General features: G+C 40.5%; 1 protein-coding gene across 24 annotated transcripts in view; it reads left to right on the top strand.

Annotated features, from left to right (window-relative positions):
• LOC111242849 (octopamine receptor beta-2R-like) overlaps positions 1-16,688 on the top strand; it is a 31,650-nt gene extending 14,962 nt beyond the window's left edge. For 5 of the 24 annotated variants that reach the window (XM_086989390.1, XM_086989382.1, XM_086989369.1 and 2 more), the window contains 5 exons: positions 3,941-4,006; positions 4,389-6,709; positions 7,414-7,504; positions 8,143-8,215; positions 12,151-16,688. In XM_086989390.1, coding sequence (XP_086845516.1) covers positions 6,646-6,709; positions 7,414-7,504; positions 8,143-8,215; positions 12,151-13,677 — 1,755 coding nt within the window. In that variant the 5' untranslated portion in view covers positions 3,941-4,006; positions 4,389-6,645 and the 3' untranslated portion in view covers positions 13,678-16,688. Of the gene's footprint in view, positions 1-3,557; positions 3,631-3,928; positions 4,007-4,388; positions 6,710-7,413; positions 7,505-8,142; positions 8,216-8,948; positions 9,108-12,150 lie in introns of those variants that run through there. The other 19 variants (XM_086989433.1, XM_086989415.1, XM_086989400.1 and 16 more) reach the window with 11 other exon arrangements.
• The last annotated feature ends 354 nt before the right edge of the window (positions 16,689-17,042 follow it).

Here is a 17,042-nt window from a genome sequence, read left to right as displayed (position 1 = left end):
AAACGACGAGTGCAAGAAAAACGTGTCCCCCTTATGTAATAGCAAGGGTCGCCGCATTGGCCATGTGCAAATGGCCCCAAAGGGATATATCTTCCAATTATCCCTACACCCCTATTTCCGATGTGAATGTCTAAAACAACACTGTGGCACCCCCATCTAATCCAACTCTTTATGTGCAATGAAAGCAGTACTTTGACGATTTTGGAACACAATATCGCCACATAATGTATATAATACACTAATTTGTTATTATTATTAATTAATATACAATTTAAGCCAACTCAAACTGGTCCGTCATTGTTCCATTATTTATTTATTGCTCTAGACATTTTGGTCACATTACGATATAAGGTAACCGAAAAAAAGCGCTCTGAACTCGTACATTTGTCTTTTGTTTTCATCTCATTATCGTTGCGCAGTGGGTGCCGTTTACTCAGCATGCACGGATAACCTATTATGTTATTTCGGCTTTTTTTTTTTTTCAAACCTAGCACGAAACCTGAAATTTCATACAAATTCTACTTTAATTAATCTATCGTATTTTTGACCGTGCCTTCCATGGCCTTCTCCTATTTGACAGTCGATTTATTGATTCTTTCTCGCCATAAATGTACAGTTCTGCTGTTGAGGAACTAGGGATCCTCCGCACCGTCAAACTTTTTTTTTGTCCTTTTTTTTTAAAACCTGATTTTATTTGTCAGCAATTGGAAGAGACGATTATCTGTCTGAGCGATGTCCCAGTGTTTAGGTCCTTGTCAGTCCCGCTTACCTTCCTCAGTTATCCTCTTTTATATTGACGTGGGGATCTCGGTTTCGTCACCGGTGACAATTAGGTGTAGAAATTTGTTAATGCGGCTGCATGATGTTTGGTGTCTGGCTACATGTTGAAGGGCAATCAGAAACCGTGTGTGTCTGTGGTGTTCATAAGGCATTCAAACGAATATTTTTTAATAAATTCCATCGATCCAAATATTGTTATATGGCTACAGTTTAATTTGTAGTGTATTTCACCATTTGTCTGCAGGTCGTCTTTTTTCAACAATGCCTTCAACCAATGACCTTCATCGACCTCAGTAGACCGACCGGGCCAGACTACATCCTCCAAAATGCCATATTCAAATTAGCAGAGCAGTCCTCCCAGTTCTAAAGGCCTTGTTGTACACGACCTAGGTATTTCATGCTACTTTCCCATAGAAACGAAATAGAGTCAATGTTATTAAAGTGCACTTTTTTTCATTTATAAATGTTTATAAGGGTTGCTTTATTGTACAATGAAATCATAATGGACATCCGTAAGTAGAAGCGCCTAAAATATATAAGTAAACAAGTAAAACGAAGAAAGCAAACGGGAAGTACCCAATACTGTGCTATATGAAACGGAATTATTGTAAAATACTTCATCCTGGTAACGTCTTTACAATGAATGGCAAGATGGGCTAAGAAGCATCGATGGTCCGTGAGCCAGCACTCGGCCAGTATCGAATCTCTGTAGCATTCTTAGATCTCGCTGAAATATTTAACACATTGAAGCACCGAGCTAGATATCAAGTTATATTAAGCAATACTTGAAGAGCCGCTTGTCCCTAATCGAGACGAACTAATCAAGCGCTTGATGGGTATGTACTTGAAATAAAGTGGGTTTAAATCAGCACACTGCTTACGTGAGCACCAAGGCTGTTCCATGCCGTTGAAGCATCTAAGTCGAATTATCTGAAACGGATCTGTCAAAGCTACTTGTATCACGTAAGCTGCATCCCTTACAGTTATGTATGATAATTATATATACAGTGCTAAAAACAGGCTTACGAAAAGCTAGACATCGAATTTGCTAGTTGATTTATAGGTTCAGATCGCACTCTGATAATCGGAATGATATTGACAACAGTTAGGATTACAAAGTTTATATATGAAAATGTACAGCTGTGTTTCAGAGCTTCTCAGAAACTTTGCGTCGTGCACGTACGCAGTGAATCTAAATCTACTGCTTCCATTTATACGTCTCCATTCCTCGCTGGCCACTGTAGGTGGCAGATAGAATGCGGGTCCACTATCTACGTATGTCTGGTAGTAAAGGCGCAATACGTTAGTCCTTCAGAGAGGCGTTCAAAGCTTTTCGACAAATAGAAGGAAGGGTCTTTGTCATCAGGTTCAATGGGCGGTTTCGGCTTGATGAGTGTAATCCCGGCACCAACATCAGGCTCCATGGCAACCAGACCTCGGAGACTTACTCTTTGCCGGGTGACTGGTTCCATGCAAAGCACTCGATGCAATCATTAAACTGAAACATTTTATCGCAAAATAATGACTCGCAGTTGGCATCGCCTTTTAAGGTCGTTCTGTTAGGCTTTCTGGCAGCGAACGTTCCACTAACGTTGTGGTGAGACTAAGGCATATGAACGACTTAACACGCGGCAGACGTGTTCTACTAACACGAAAGAAGGATGGAAGGTTTAAATTTCATGACGCGTGATTTGCTTCCTTGTTGTCGGTGACTTGGGTCAAAACTATAGGACCACTAGGACAAACGATAACGATTTTTACTGAGTTCAAGAGGGTCACCGACTAATAAATGTTTGCTCATGCTATGGGATGTAAGGCCTACTTAGCAAAGTAAAAATAAAAAAAAGAGAAGACAAACAGGCGTTCGAGCGACTCTCACATGTTTCTAAACTCAGTGTTGCAGTCATAACATGAATAGGTATGACTTTTTGCAGTCGAAAGTAACTGGCATTTGCAGCGAGAAGCGCAAAGCTATTTCAAATAGGTACCTTTGTCGATTGAAATCATTACATATAATTATAATGTCCTGTTCGGTAATCCCCGAATCCCTGCTTTGTCCAAGAACGGGTTATTCGGAGGATTTTTTTAAAAGCGCTGGCCGATAAATTTTTAAATATGCTATCCATTCGCCATGTTCAAAACATCTATACGGCATTGCCCTGGATCAGCTACGTTTTAAATAATGCGTAGTTTCCGCACCAAGTAATCTCAAATAGATGGTTGCATCCTGTCATCTAAACGTGCAGGACGAAATAATTGCCCTGAATAGTTATGCCTTTAACGTAGCGTAGTTATAATCGATGGTCCAGCGTCGATCGTCGACGATAACCAAGTAGCTCGACGGTCGTAATTGACAAATCATTGATTTAGTTATCTTTCCAAACGTTTCGAACTTCGTGGCCAGCCTCATCTTAAGAAACCAGCCATATTATATACACGTACGGTCATGATAATAATATCACGTAAACGGAATATCATATCGACCAAATTGTGTCTTTACCGGAGGCTGTTTCGTTTTCATGTAATGCACCCTTGTGCCTTATGAAAATGCCACCCATTACAGGGCGATGCGTGATAAATCTGGCGTAGAACGATAATACCGAGCGAGATCTGTGATTATATACGCGTGCCAGAACATGCAGACGCACTAGTCTACCACTGGTAAAGGCGCTAATGCTATATTGAGACTTGGGAACTTCTGTGCGCATCAGTCGCTTGCCAACTTCATGCTCGAAGTAGGCGGGTAATAATTTGAAATGAAGACTTATTCGGAATGAGAAGAAGATCTCACATTATATACTGAACGCTCAAGCGCATATTATAAGAGACGATGTATGCATCGTTTACCTGGTACGTTTAACTGACTAGGTGTCGACACTCGCTGCTTGGTTAACTAGTTTAATTAGATATAATGTTCCGGACCGATTTCTATTAAGTAAGAGTTTTACAAATGAGGTGCTGGACACTGTAGTAACAATAACTTCTATAGTGTTTGCTCCAATTTTAAAAAAGCTAAGCGTTCTTCGGATTATATTGGATAAATATCAAAGTATGCGAGGCTGTTAAAAGTTACTGCGTGCTCGCTTAGGTCCGGTGCCAAGAACTGAGGCGTTACCCTGTCTAATAGAGATACATTCAGGATGTTTAGATTTTTTTTCAGGAAATCGGGACGTGTGATAAATGTGGCAGATGGCGTATGTTCATGCTTGCACTTGCAATACTTCAGGTTCGTAGAGCCTTCCATTCTCTTCAGAGTATCGAAAAAGAACGATGGTACAATCTGGCGGCTTGTTGTCGTAGCGACTTTAAATCTAATTGCTAATCAACTTACTGTCATTTTTGAAGTTGGGCGGGTGTGCTCGAAGCCCTTCGTAACCATTTCGTTAGCAAAGGCAACATTTCATAAATGATTGACGGAAATTATGCCTTAGGTTGTAAAGGTTGCAAGGAAAATAAACAAACGGGCAATAAGAACAAAAGCACATCGGTTGAATTAGGTGTGCATTGCAACATAAGAGAGACGTTTCCACAGCTTATTATATTTTGCCAAACCAGGAAACTAGGGTGCTTATTAACCTTTGCTTTTTTTTTTTTCGAATTCTCGCTAGATACTCTATATACGCGATTGGGTAGCTGCCGTGTTTATCTGGCGGCGAAGAAGAAACAATCGATGAGAATGTCTCTTCAAAAGAAAACCTTACAGATCATAAAAACTCATACAGACACCACAGGAGGCAAGCTATTGCAGCAGTGAAACCCTAGATTAAATCTACTGAATTATAAATGACCTCCTGATCCGCCGCGCGCAATAATTAAACTACTATTAGATGTTCTATTTTGTGTCTTTCTTATTTAAATTTATTGAAAACGAATTTTGAGCCTTTCCTATGGTGATAGGATTGTCTGTTTTTTTTTGCATATTTGAGTGAGGGGAAATTATTGCTTACTGAACCTGCAAATGTTTTTTTGTGATTTGGGGTGCAATGTAGTCTGGATTTGATTTGCATACAGGAATCTGTTCGTATTTTGCATAGCAATTTTTAAAACGTCTTTTTCCCTTAGTCGGTTCGCTCATTACATAGAATTCAGGTGTTATAGAAATTATTTTTTAGGTTTAAACGATAGCAACTATCCATATAGATCATTTTTGGAATGTTGAGTGAGCGGCCTTCGTAACAGGGACTGGCGGGAGAAATTCGGCCTCTTGACTTTAAACAAAACCGTAGACAAGACAATACCTATAAAGTAGATCTCTGATAAAACTAATCCTCAGTTTAATTTGAATTGCTACGAACGAGATGATTATTATGTGTATAATTGAAAAATAAAGTGAAACGGCAAAATGACTTGGCCTGGCAACGTATATCTGAAGGGCTTCGACACGACTCGTTCAATCTGGGCTTCTATAGTCCTACGTTCATAATTCAGCAAGCTATCAGCATAGAAGCGTGTATTGGAAAAATATAGATCCCGCTAGCCGTTTTCTGGCCCACAAACATACATCGACACGAGACTCGTACATATATATATCTAAGGCATCGGCACACAAAGGTATTAAGATGTGAAACTAAAAATGATTCGTCATTCAACAAATATTTTTCTAGAATTCTCAGATTAACATAGAAACTTTCACAAACTAAGATATCAAGAAGTTCCTACCTAAAATTTTGGTCAGGAACCACTTCCGTACGAAAACAGATTTTTTCATTGAAGGTGAGCCTTCGCAATTTACAAGAGTGCAATGCTGCGCGGTCAAGCGGAATAATACCAGAAAAATCGAGTTGACCTTGCAGGTCACTCACAAACGAGGTAAGCCTAAGGCCGGCCTGTTTCGCTATGGCTCTCTGTCGTAGAATTAGGCAGCCGTTATGCTACCATTTCGCTCGCTCTGTTTCTGACCTTCGCGCCTGAAACCAACAGGTCAGTGACAGTAGCGCGCATGACCTAGGTGTTAATCAGAGGACGTAGGTATTCAATCCGCGTTTTTACTGTCATCCAATAGATACTCGGAAAGAATCACACAGACAGCGAACGTACGTAGGCCCACCACGTGAGGATAAAATAGTATCGTCACGCACAACCTCTAGGAAAAGGAAGATTTTAAAAAACTTAAGTGGCATGCTTGGCGTTTATATGCACCCAATTTACGCGTAATAGGTTGGAGCTACTTTCGAATTTTTCTCTATTGTAGATTTTAACCTATGGTGGCTAATTTACATAGTGCATATAAGCCATCAAGGCCTATCTCATAAATTACCTAAGGCTGTCGCAATACGCCATTACTCTGCCATTGACACCATCTGCTAGACGCCCCTTTTATATAATTTCTGCCCCTCCAGCACTAGCTACTCTGCAGTATACTCCGGGGGTCTGCGGTCGTTTAATTGGCGTAGGTTATCGCAGCACTTTCTATTTTGCTCATAAGGTAGCACAAAAGCCTTCGGTAGATCCATCACGAGACGTGCTGTCGAAGTTGGTGATGCCTTCTAGCAAATACGGGCGCAAATCGCTTTTAAGGACAACAGCTCAACTGAACCGCTATTCTACCGCTCTACTATCACCTTACTAGTTGTTAATTAACAAGTAAATGCAGCAAAAACGCATCAAAAGTGGGTTAGTAATTTGTTTATGTCTTTTTGTTGCTAATGATGTCTCGTAGTGAATGTTTTGTTGTCCGAAATGGAAGGAAAGACTTCAAATCGGTGTCATGCAAGCCAATAACATGATCTATTAATGAACAATGCCCCAAAAAATTAATAGAATACGGCTTATAGAGCCACAGCTTCTCAACCAGTGCCTGAGAAATTTTCGATTATTTCCTTCCTAATTGCCCGAAGCACTTGCACGCAAAGACGTTCAACGGAAATGTTCGCGTATGATGAATACCAAGTTAAAATTAACCCAGTAATGTCACAAAGCCGTCTCACAGGTTAGTAGAAGTAGTTAGAATAATTATATACTATATTAAGTCATAGCTTTCTGTTGAGTGTGGTATTTATTCGTCTAGAACGGAGGCGGTAGGACTAGGCGGGGCAGGTATTCGGAAACTTCCTGACGGATGCCTTAGCATCATCGGTAGACGTTTCCAATTAAACAATGTAAGCCAAGTTCGAAAAAGGCATTAGTTCGCTAATGGGTGCGGAAGGATATTAAGCTTGTATGATGACGGGCGCCCCCCGCCTGGAGGAGGGAGCAGTATTCTATTTTACGTCAGTGCGGTAAGCCGCAAAGTTAGGCCGCGAACTTCTGCCCTTTCTAGATTGGCATCTGTCGGCTAACAGACAAAGTAGAACAAGACTGTCCACATCTCAGCACTATTTCGAAATGTCTGCAGTTTCACCCCGGCGTTCCTGCGAGAGTTGTGACCGAAAACGCTTTCTGTGTTAAAAGAAAAAAATAAATAAATAAATAAATGAAACCTATTAGGAGAATATACGTATATCAATAACCTCTCAAAATAGAAGTGTTTCTTAAATCAAGTATAGGAGGTGAATATGTGGGTTCTGGGCAAACTTGCGTGGTCATTTTATGTACGTTTGCATTCAGTTCTTCCCATTCAAAGCATTTAGATCGATGTGACGGTAGACAATTGACAATTCTAATTGCTGACAGCTACATTTGGGCATCTTCTAGTTGCTGGCTTGCTTGACTGTGCAATGACGATTAACATATTATCATATCGTCCATTCCGAGACCAACCATTGCTACACACGGACAAGAGAAGGTAATTAGAGGTGTCCAATTTTCCTCGAATCATTCTAGCTAAACGTAGTTCGATAGATAATTCTAATGATCCTCCTCATCAGGTACGCGCTAATCGCAGACTTTCCAAAATGGTTAACATACAGGTCGAACTAGTTGAAGGAACAAGGAAATAGTTGAACAGAATGAACACGGTACTTGGTCCCGCTCATTCTCTATATATACACATATTATACGGAGTTTTACATCCTATGAGATTTCCTTGTTTCACAGGCAACATCACTACCAGAATATCTATTTGCCAGAATATCTAGTGTAGATACTTGCCTGGACAAGACCTATGAGACTTCGATGCAATTAATTTTGCTTTTTTTTACAAGCGGTCCACGACACTTGTTCCACATACTGTGAAAACGTAACAGCGTAAAATAATTCTACCAGCAATAACTTCTATTCAATGACGGCGCAGAATGTTTTTAAAGTTCGATTCGTTAAGTTGAGTGCGCCCAGCATGGCATTTTTTCAATACAACAAACAACACGTGAACAACAAAAGCATACGTTGCTTTTCGTCAACAACCTCTATGGCTCGGAATAAGGCTGGATTCACTTCACTCTGTATTTACTATTCTAACATAATCTATATATTATTCTGCAACAGGCAAAATCATCATAAAGTAAAACTGCTGGTTGGTTACTCCTCTGATTGGAAGAACACGGTTCCCATAAACAGAGTAAGTGAAAATAACTTCTAACATAACAACGGAACTGCTTTCCTTCCTTATACTGTTGACGTATTCTCAGAGGGCGATTGATGTAAGATATCGTATATTACATCATAATCTGAACTGTACAGTCGCACATCGAAGAAAAACGATTAAAAAATTGTTTCTGTCTCGATACTTTAAAGTGAAAGCTCAGTGGTATTTGATGGCAGCGGTTGTCGACTCGAAAACGACCATAGGAAAAACCCAGTTTCCAATTGGTCTTTTGCTGTATTTCCACACCCCGCTCGAACATCCTCACCTATCGTCTGCGGTGAACACTTTAGCCGAACGTCAAAGGGGAAAACGCAATGTTGTTCCTGTCGTTATGTGAGACGTCGGCAGCCTCCGACGGGTGTCTGAACTGTGGGGAAGAAAAAATGGTTTTTGCCTAGAAGAACAAATGTTCACGTAGTACTCCTCATGTCCAAGACGCATTGTTAATCGCGTTTCGAGATCAGACGCTTGCTTCTTCAGAAGTTATTCTAGTATACTACGCGCTACACGGAGGCCTAATATACATCGAAAACTTACGTTGTTTGAAACAAAATGGATCTTTTGGACCAGCTTGCCATTGTACGCAAATATCAACACACATCGTCTATAGTCAGCATTTAACAACATCATGTTACTATAACACGATTATGCATAGACAGTGATATAATTTTTCGGGATGATTTCATACCCTGTTTGGTCACATTAGGCATGTCGAGTCAATGTTTCCATGATGGCCGTGTGTGTCTGCTAGACTTGAGGTGCGGTGATCTATGGTTCGAATCCCAGCGTGGACTACACTTCGTTCTGTTCTGGTAGCTAGCCGTCTGACGCAACGCGTATCGAATGTAAAACTCGAAATATTTAGGTAAGGTATCCCGCTTCAGATTGCGTACGTTAATTATCTCAGTGCTTTTCGTAAACAAGTTATAGACAAATAGGACAAATCGTTTAACCTATGTATGCAGTCATTTCGGTTTTCACTATTCCAAATCGTACAGACGCTACGAATGCGTCCGTATGGCCAAAACTCAGTGAAATGAGGAACGTAATCATTTGTTAAAATGCGTATCTGCTGGGGAACTTGATTGGAGCCAATGTCGATTTCTATGTATTGCATCTACCTGTGATGATTGTATGATTATGTACCGATGGTTACTCGTCACTGATGCGCCTTTAGAAAAATGTGAACAGAAGCATAAACAGTCTCAGTTTTTTTTTGGAATATAATAATGACAGATTACAACTGCTGAGAAATGAATACCGCTATGTCAATTCGTACGGGTCATAATTGCTTACCCATAGTAAAACCTTTTAAGAACAGCGGTCTCCGAAATGACGGAGAGGGTATCCAGAGCTATTGCTGACCAATGTTTGTTTCAAAAGCAGGTACAGACCTTCGAACCATCACAGGTTCTAGAGTGGCCTCTATATATTGCCGTAGGTATTTTAATGCGTCTGTTAAGCAGTATTCATTCGTCGAAATAATGTTTTATATATGTTTTACAAGCTCATGCCAAATGAGGGCTAACACATGAGGATTTCGACACCGAAATCGAACTCGTAACGACAAACCCCATTATCCACCCCCCAATCGTTACGGCTTTAGTAGGGTGCGTTACGTTCTCAACCCATAGCCATAATCGACACTGCCTGACGAATAGTTTATTTTCGAAAACTATTTTCGTGAAAAAATGCTACTTCATATTCAGTACGTAACATTTATAAAACATTCTATCACTAATCAGGTCACCTACCGAGTAAGCTGGATGTTCACACACTTTTTTGGTAGACATTTCCTGAGAAGGATCTGCAATATTCAGGGATCAGCCGTACGATCGAATCTAATTAGAATTGTATTCGTTGTGAGCAACTAAGGACTAAGGCGTCCTTCCCGTTAAGTTGCGTTATTTAACGTTGTAAAATTCGAACAAAAAATATATGCTAAGCAGTAGCAATATTTGATTGAAATAGAAACAGATCTCTTTACGCCACGAAAAGGTCACAATACTCTGCAGTCCGATGTTGGCTGGATACTCCTAACAAAAAGTAGATAACAAAAATGATGTATAAAATCTGTACTGCACAAAAATAATCCTAGTGCAGATTCATTAAGCGATCATAAGCTGTACCTTCGTCTCGAGGTAACAGGCTCTCGTTATTGCTAGCGTGCTAGCTTTATATATAAATATATAGAAATTATTATTATTTCCTGAAGCATAGTTGTTCAGTATCGATATAAAGATTGTCCGTCTAGCCCAACGGATATGAGTACATAATAATAATAAGGTAGAATAGGGTAAGTAGTATGTCATAGCTAGCAGTCTAGGCAGAACTGCGAATCTTACCAATGCGACAGTCAAAATGACTAGCCACTGTTCTATTAATCAATTGCATAGACCTATGAGTTGAGAATAGCATACTGCTTACGAATATCTACGCCAGGACAGCACTAGGACCTCCCGCATACACCGGTGTCACCTGTAATGTCAACATGGCTTCACTGGGCGGCCACTGGCCCTACGCAACAAAGATATCCAGAGGCCGGCTTATATGAACTAGCCGTGTGTGAGACTCTCATATGAAAAATTTAGCTTCGTTGCTGAGTCCGATTTAACGAAATGAAGACAGTCCGAGGCTCGAACGCTGTCGTATAGAGACGAATCGTTGTCCTTGGCCGCCTTAACAGGCCACCAACATAACGAAGGTGTCACAGTCCATATATTACGCCGTTTACACCGCACCCAGTCTGTCTGGGTCAATGATTTATCTATTTCAGCTATCGGCAACAATAGCAATTTTAGCCCGACCACTAGCAGTGGCTACAGCGGTATCATCGCGCACCGACGATATCGATTGGGCAAATCGCTTGCCTTATTCGTGTGCTAGATTATGAACTCAAGTAAAAATAGGTCTGATTAATTAGATAGCATCGTATATTGCTGTACTAATTGTTCGAGCTATTTATTACATCTAGTTACTTCTGATATAAATACATTAGAAACTGATCTGCAAGAGGGCCTGCTGTCCGGTAAACGACGAAGACGAAAAACAGGCGCTATGTATATACTATAGATCCTAGCTTGTGGGTTCAGGCCACAGATTAATAAACAGAAAGCGCATCCGCAAGGGTACATAGGTAGGGGGGTGAAAAATTAGTCCTCCTCCTCCTGTGATTCTGCTACCCAGTTGAACGTTTAAGAATGTAGCGAAAATTATTACAAATATTGCAAAATTAATTTTCTTTGAAAGCCTTCTCAAACGTGGATGCTATTTTGATATATATATATATAGATATTTCATATAGCTCAGTAAATTACTTCGATACTAATTAGATAATCATTTTTAACATCCTGTCTATATATTATGTAGACAAACTAGTACTGCAAGGTAAAAAGCTGACTTGATTTACACACGCTATTCAAAAATGGGATGTGTGTTTCTAAAGAAAAATTCAATTAAGCAGCACTAAAAAACTCACATAACGGAAATGTACTAAAAGTAAAAAAATAACGACGAAGTTGGCTGGGACCACTGGTAGCAGAACGCTAACGGGTACGATGAGATTGATTATCCTGAGTCTGAATGTAATATCAGTGAATCAAATTAATAGGTTAACAACAAAACAGGCGCGTGACGAAGTGCATTGGTCCATCTAAAATTAAAACGAGTCAAGCTAAATGCTCTATTGATAGTTTCTGTTACGTTGATATCCGTGATGGCTTTTTAAAAATATTTCCATGAATTTTTGCCATCCAATATCTTTCACTAAAAATGTTTTTATGAAAAAGATAAACAATTTGTTTGTTTTTGTTTTCTGAGTGCAGGTGAACTTGAAGTACATGTGCTAGAAAGAGTCATCTAACACGAACTGCGTGCCTTGTCATTTCTCTGTTTGTGGATGCTTTCAGTTCAAACGACTCTTTCGATATCATGTGGTGGTGGCCTTTGTGTCCCGTTTAGACGTCGACTGCGGGATGCCTGACGTACCTTATTCGACCCTTTCTACAACACTTTCCGCTGGCCCCACCCCACTACTGCTGCTATTAACGATGTTACCCGAGCATTTCGCCGATCGCCTTCCGGCAATCATCCTCGTCCAGGCTGACAGCACATTGCCGTCGGTGTTCAAAGCGTACTCCGTCAAGGGTATTGATGACGGCGACCTGAACTCGAGTGAGCCTTGTGATCTCAACTCATCTTCATCCGTTGCCTTCGAACATCTGCAACTGAACAACTGTACGCTGGTTCGAGGTAACGGTGATATCGAAGATCCAAACTTCGCTGAGGTGCGAATGATACTTTATCAATGGCTTGTAGTGATTTCTTCTTTAGGAATGCTGGCTTCGGTGTTTATCAACCTGCTGGTGCTCTTCTCTGCGCGATATATTAGGAAAATTACACCAACAGTGTTCTTCTCTTTGAGTTTGGTAGCGGCAAACGCCTATGCCGTTATTACGTGCACCGGATCAATGGCCGTCAACAGTTTTTTGCCTGTCGTCTACGAGTGGTCCCCAAATATCTGTTGGGCACTTCTTCTCGAAGTGTTTCGCATGACAGGTTTAACCTCGTCAGCGCTTCATCTTCTGGCATTAGCTATAAATCATTATGTCGGCATCCTTCGGCCGCTTCATTATGCATCGACAATTACCCGCCGCCGACTGACGTTAGTCATTGTTGCTCTGTGGGTGATACCGTTCGTCACATACGCACTCATCATACTCAATCACCCCGAAAATGACTTTCGGCATTTACATTGCAACTACGAATTTATGACCCATCTACCGTATCGGGTCACTGTTTCATCGTTGTTCTTTGCGCCACTCGTCATAATGACTATTCTATATATCCACATATTCATAACCGTTAAACGCAATCACAACAGCTTTCTTATGGGGCAGAAAAATCAGGTGGGTGGAAACCAGCTGCATATAAAACGTAATGTCAAGGCGGTAATCACGACATTGCTCATTCTCGGTACGTACCTGATTGGTTATATGCCCGCCATCGTGTTTTACGCACTCACCTGCGACGAATGTCCGTGTCCACTTAACTCACTGGATGTCCGGACACGAACGGGATTTGGCATTGCGACCAATTCCCTTATCTTTGTCAAGTGCCTCTGCGACCCGATCATTTATACGGTCCGTATGCCTGAGGTTCGTAGCGGCCTACGACGCATGTGGCTGACCGGATGCTGGTCAAAGTATCTGCCAACCGCCGCCATCGATACCGATCGGAAACGAACGATGACATCGTTACGCAGCGATACCATTCCACTGAATAGGAGGAGTCTGCAAGATCACCGAGAACGCAGGCAACTCTTTGCCAACTCAGATCATGGTCATCTACACAACTCACCACAAACTGGGCACAAGCATCTTTGCGCACGCACCTCATTACATTCGCCAGATCAGGCGGTTACGGCGCTCGCGTGACTGCCAGGAGGATCCGTCGCCAGGGCGTACTTCCTCCGCCGAATGATTCAGGACGCTGCCTGTGTATCCGCAGGTGTAGCAGCGTCCTGACGTTCGGTCTAATCAGGTAATAATCACCATCGTTACCAGACATTGGACCACACGTTAGTAATCTAATCCTTTGTTTCCTATAGGATGCATAAGGCTCAATAGGAGTTCATGTGGCGAGCCAAGAAGCGACTTGCAGATCACGGTGAAGGAACGAAGATTGGTCAAACACATTTGCGCTTAGAACTTCAGTACCATTGAAAATACGAAAAATGAGACCCCTAGTGATAGAAGACTGAATAGCGCATAAAGGTAAGCCTGCGTTAGCATGTTTGCGCAAGTTACTACCGAATGTTCCGTTTCCGGATCCATAGAAATCCGGCAAACCTCGATAATGGCGAAGTCATTCTCGTTCAGCGTGACGCCGACTATGTGATATATAGATAAGACGACAAATCGTATAGTACACATTCAAGATTATCTGAGATTAGCAATGGTAATGAATTTATTTATTGGACGCCATCTTAGTAAATTGGAGTGATTGTTGTGCGCGTCAGCAACACGGAAATGCATCAATGCAAACTGCACATTTAACAACGAACAACGTAATGATACAACAAAGGCTTTGTTAACAGAATTTAACAAAATAAAGGTAAAATAGAAACTTTTTAAATAGCAATACTTTGTTGCTGTCGACTGTCAACCAATCCATTTTGATCATGGATAAGACGCTGTGCTTACAGAAATTCTATTGAAATCATATGGTTGAGAGTACTGTAATTATTGTCATCATCATTTGTGAATATGGCTCACGGAACAGATGCTGCCAGTATATAAATTCAAAATACGTAGACGTATGCCTGTACGTATAGTTTTAAAGCTTGCTAATGATAACTCAAATCCTAGCTAAAATCTCGAGCCACCTAAGACCTCCACAAGTTAAACGATTTAAGATCAGATGGAGTCGTTCATACACACAAATCCATATACAAGACCAGAGCCGATTTAGAAAAAATAACAAGAAGTATTACGTTCGGACAATTGTTTAAGTGTCGGGCCAACGCCGGTACGTATGGTGTCGAAGAGAAAAAAAAGTCTGTGTAGAACTTAACGATGGTCGTGGTATGATACAGGCCTTAGTGGCCATGACGTACGTTCACTGCATGCATGAAATTTTCCTGCAGATGTAACCTGTTCCATAGAACAACAAAAGGTCGCAGCGACTGGTTGAATGAGATTGTAGACGACACACTTTGCAGGCGGGCAGACGGCCGGTCGTCACTAGTAGCTTAAGAACTTCTCTTGGTACCAAGACTGCTTGTATAAGATGAAACGGAACCGCTCTGTTTATGTAAGTATTATCCGCAAAACGTATCGTCTTCGTAGTCATCGTTGTCGCATTGTATCACATAGATACAAGACAGGACGGAAGGTATTAGAAAAGCGTTGCGGTCTTTGTATATAGCCTAATAGGTCGACACTTGTCCGCTTAGTCCGAATAGTAATAATGCGGCACCAGGATGGGCACGAAACGTTTTCTAGTTCAATTACTTTCAGTATGTTCTGTGGCAGGAATGAATCAACCAGTTCGAATGAAATTTAAGTCAATGTCGAATACATTGGTTACCTCTATGGGAGCGTTTTTGTTTGAGGTTTTCGACAACTGATCGGACACGCTTATCAGAAGTTCAGCAGCATCAGTAACACTCTTAGCAGCACAAACAAATAGACTAGCAGGGATTGCAGCGATGTCACATGTCGGCTAAGATGGCGAGTACGTGTAGCAGTATGAACATCTCAAGGACCAATTCGAAAAAAGCACAAGAAAACAATTAAGTCATCGACACGGATAGATAAGGGGGAAAAAAAAAGAAAACTCAACATCTAGAGAAAGCAAAGACAAAATGATACTCTTGCGTCACCGTCGACGCGGAGTCAACGAAAGCTATGGCTCAAGCAGGAACTCCGAATTATACAATAGCATTGGTCACATTTCGGCTTCAAAACGACTGAGACAGTTATCAAGCGTTAGCAGTAAAAAATATAAAATAGATATTTAGAGGAAGATGCTAAAAGAACACTTGCAGAAGTTAAATTCTTGGAATACGTCATTACTAGCAACCGTCAATGCTAAATAGTAGTCTGAATGCGAAATAATCCGATCGTACATGAATTACAAGCGTTCAGCTCAGAGAGTATATGGTCTTAATCATTTTATTCGAACCGCTTAAAAAGATGTCCACTATTCCGAATTTCGAAATAACGCCTGTTACCGACAGTCACGTGTGGCATAGTACAACCAAATCCAGCAGTTAAATCGGTCTGTCGTCTTTAACAACGGTACATGTGTATGGCATTTGATATATAGTAGAATACGTACTTATAATTTGAGCCGCTTTGATTAGCTTTTTATGATTAGTCTTACCTGTCAACGATGATGTCCTGATGCGAAAAAGTGACAGTAATGCACACGTACCGTTACTACTAATTATTCAAACTTTGTGACTCTGGTCCAGGGCGAAAGATCTTCTCAAATCGAAGACAAGGCAGAGCACCGTGTACGTTTAAAGCTGCGACGCTCGGTGCTAATGTTAGTACCTTTTCCATCAGAAGAAGATTATGGTCAGAACGAGTAATAACAATAAACATAATAGTAATACTGAAGTTAGTGAATAAGTGATAAAACCTAATTAATACTAGGGTAATCCTTTGCCAGTTGTGGTAGATAACACATTTTCTTGGATGCCACACAATTATTATTTATAAAAAATATTAAAAAAATAATAACACTAACAAGTAATAATAGTAGTGAAGATAACAACTACGAGACAATACTATGTGTTTAATTTATAGCCGATTCTGAGTGTAACAACTTTGTATTTGTACTGTATATATAAATATGAAAACGTTGCCAACAAATAAAGAACCATAATAATAATGATAATAAAGAAATAAATTACGAATCATACTATTCTTGTCAGAAATGCGTCTTTCTTTAGGAATAGGTGTTTCTTAAAAATTTAGATTTGCACTTGATTGTTTAAGTAAGCGGGAACTATTTTTGCCAACCAGTCTGGACTACCCCTTGACAAATACAATGAGAGAGAGAGAGAGACATAAGTGATATTCTAGATGTGTATAACAAACAATAGTATCGTAATTTTATTGTTCAGACTACCTGGTGATTACGCGAACTTTATTTATTTACATTTGCTAATAGGGGTCAAAACCTAAAAGGACAGCGACGCAATATCCTAATATCAGAAAGAGTATATAAAACCATCCATAGCACATAGGTTACACGAACCTTGTTGAGTTTACAAAACCAAGTTGAAACA

The sequence above is a fragment of the Varroa destructor genome, unplaced genomic scaffold (genome assembly GCF_002443255.2).
Source record: "Varroa destructor unplaced genomic scaffold, Vdes_3.0 BEIS01000001.1, whole genome shotgun sequence".
NCBI classification, from domain to species: Eukaryota; Metazoa; Arthropoda; class Arachnida; order Mesostigmata; family Varroidae; genus Varroa; species Varroa destructor.
Note: the sequence above shows the minus strand (reverse complement) of the source record. Positions and strands in the feature narration are given on the sequence as shown.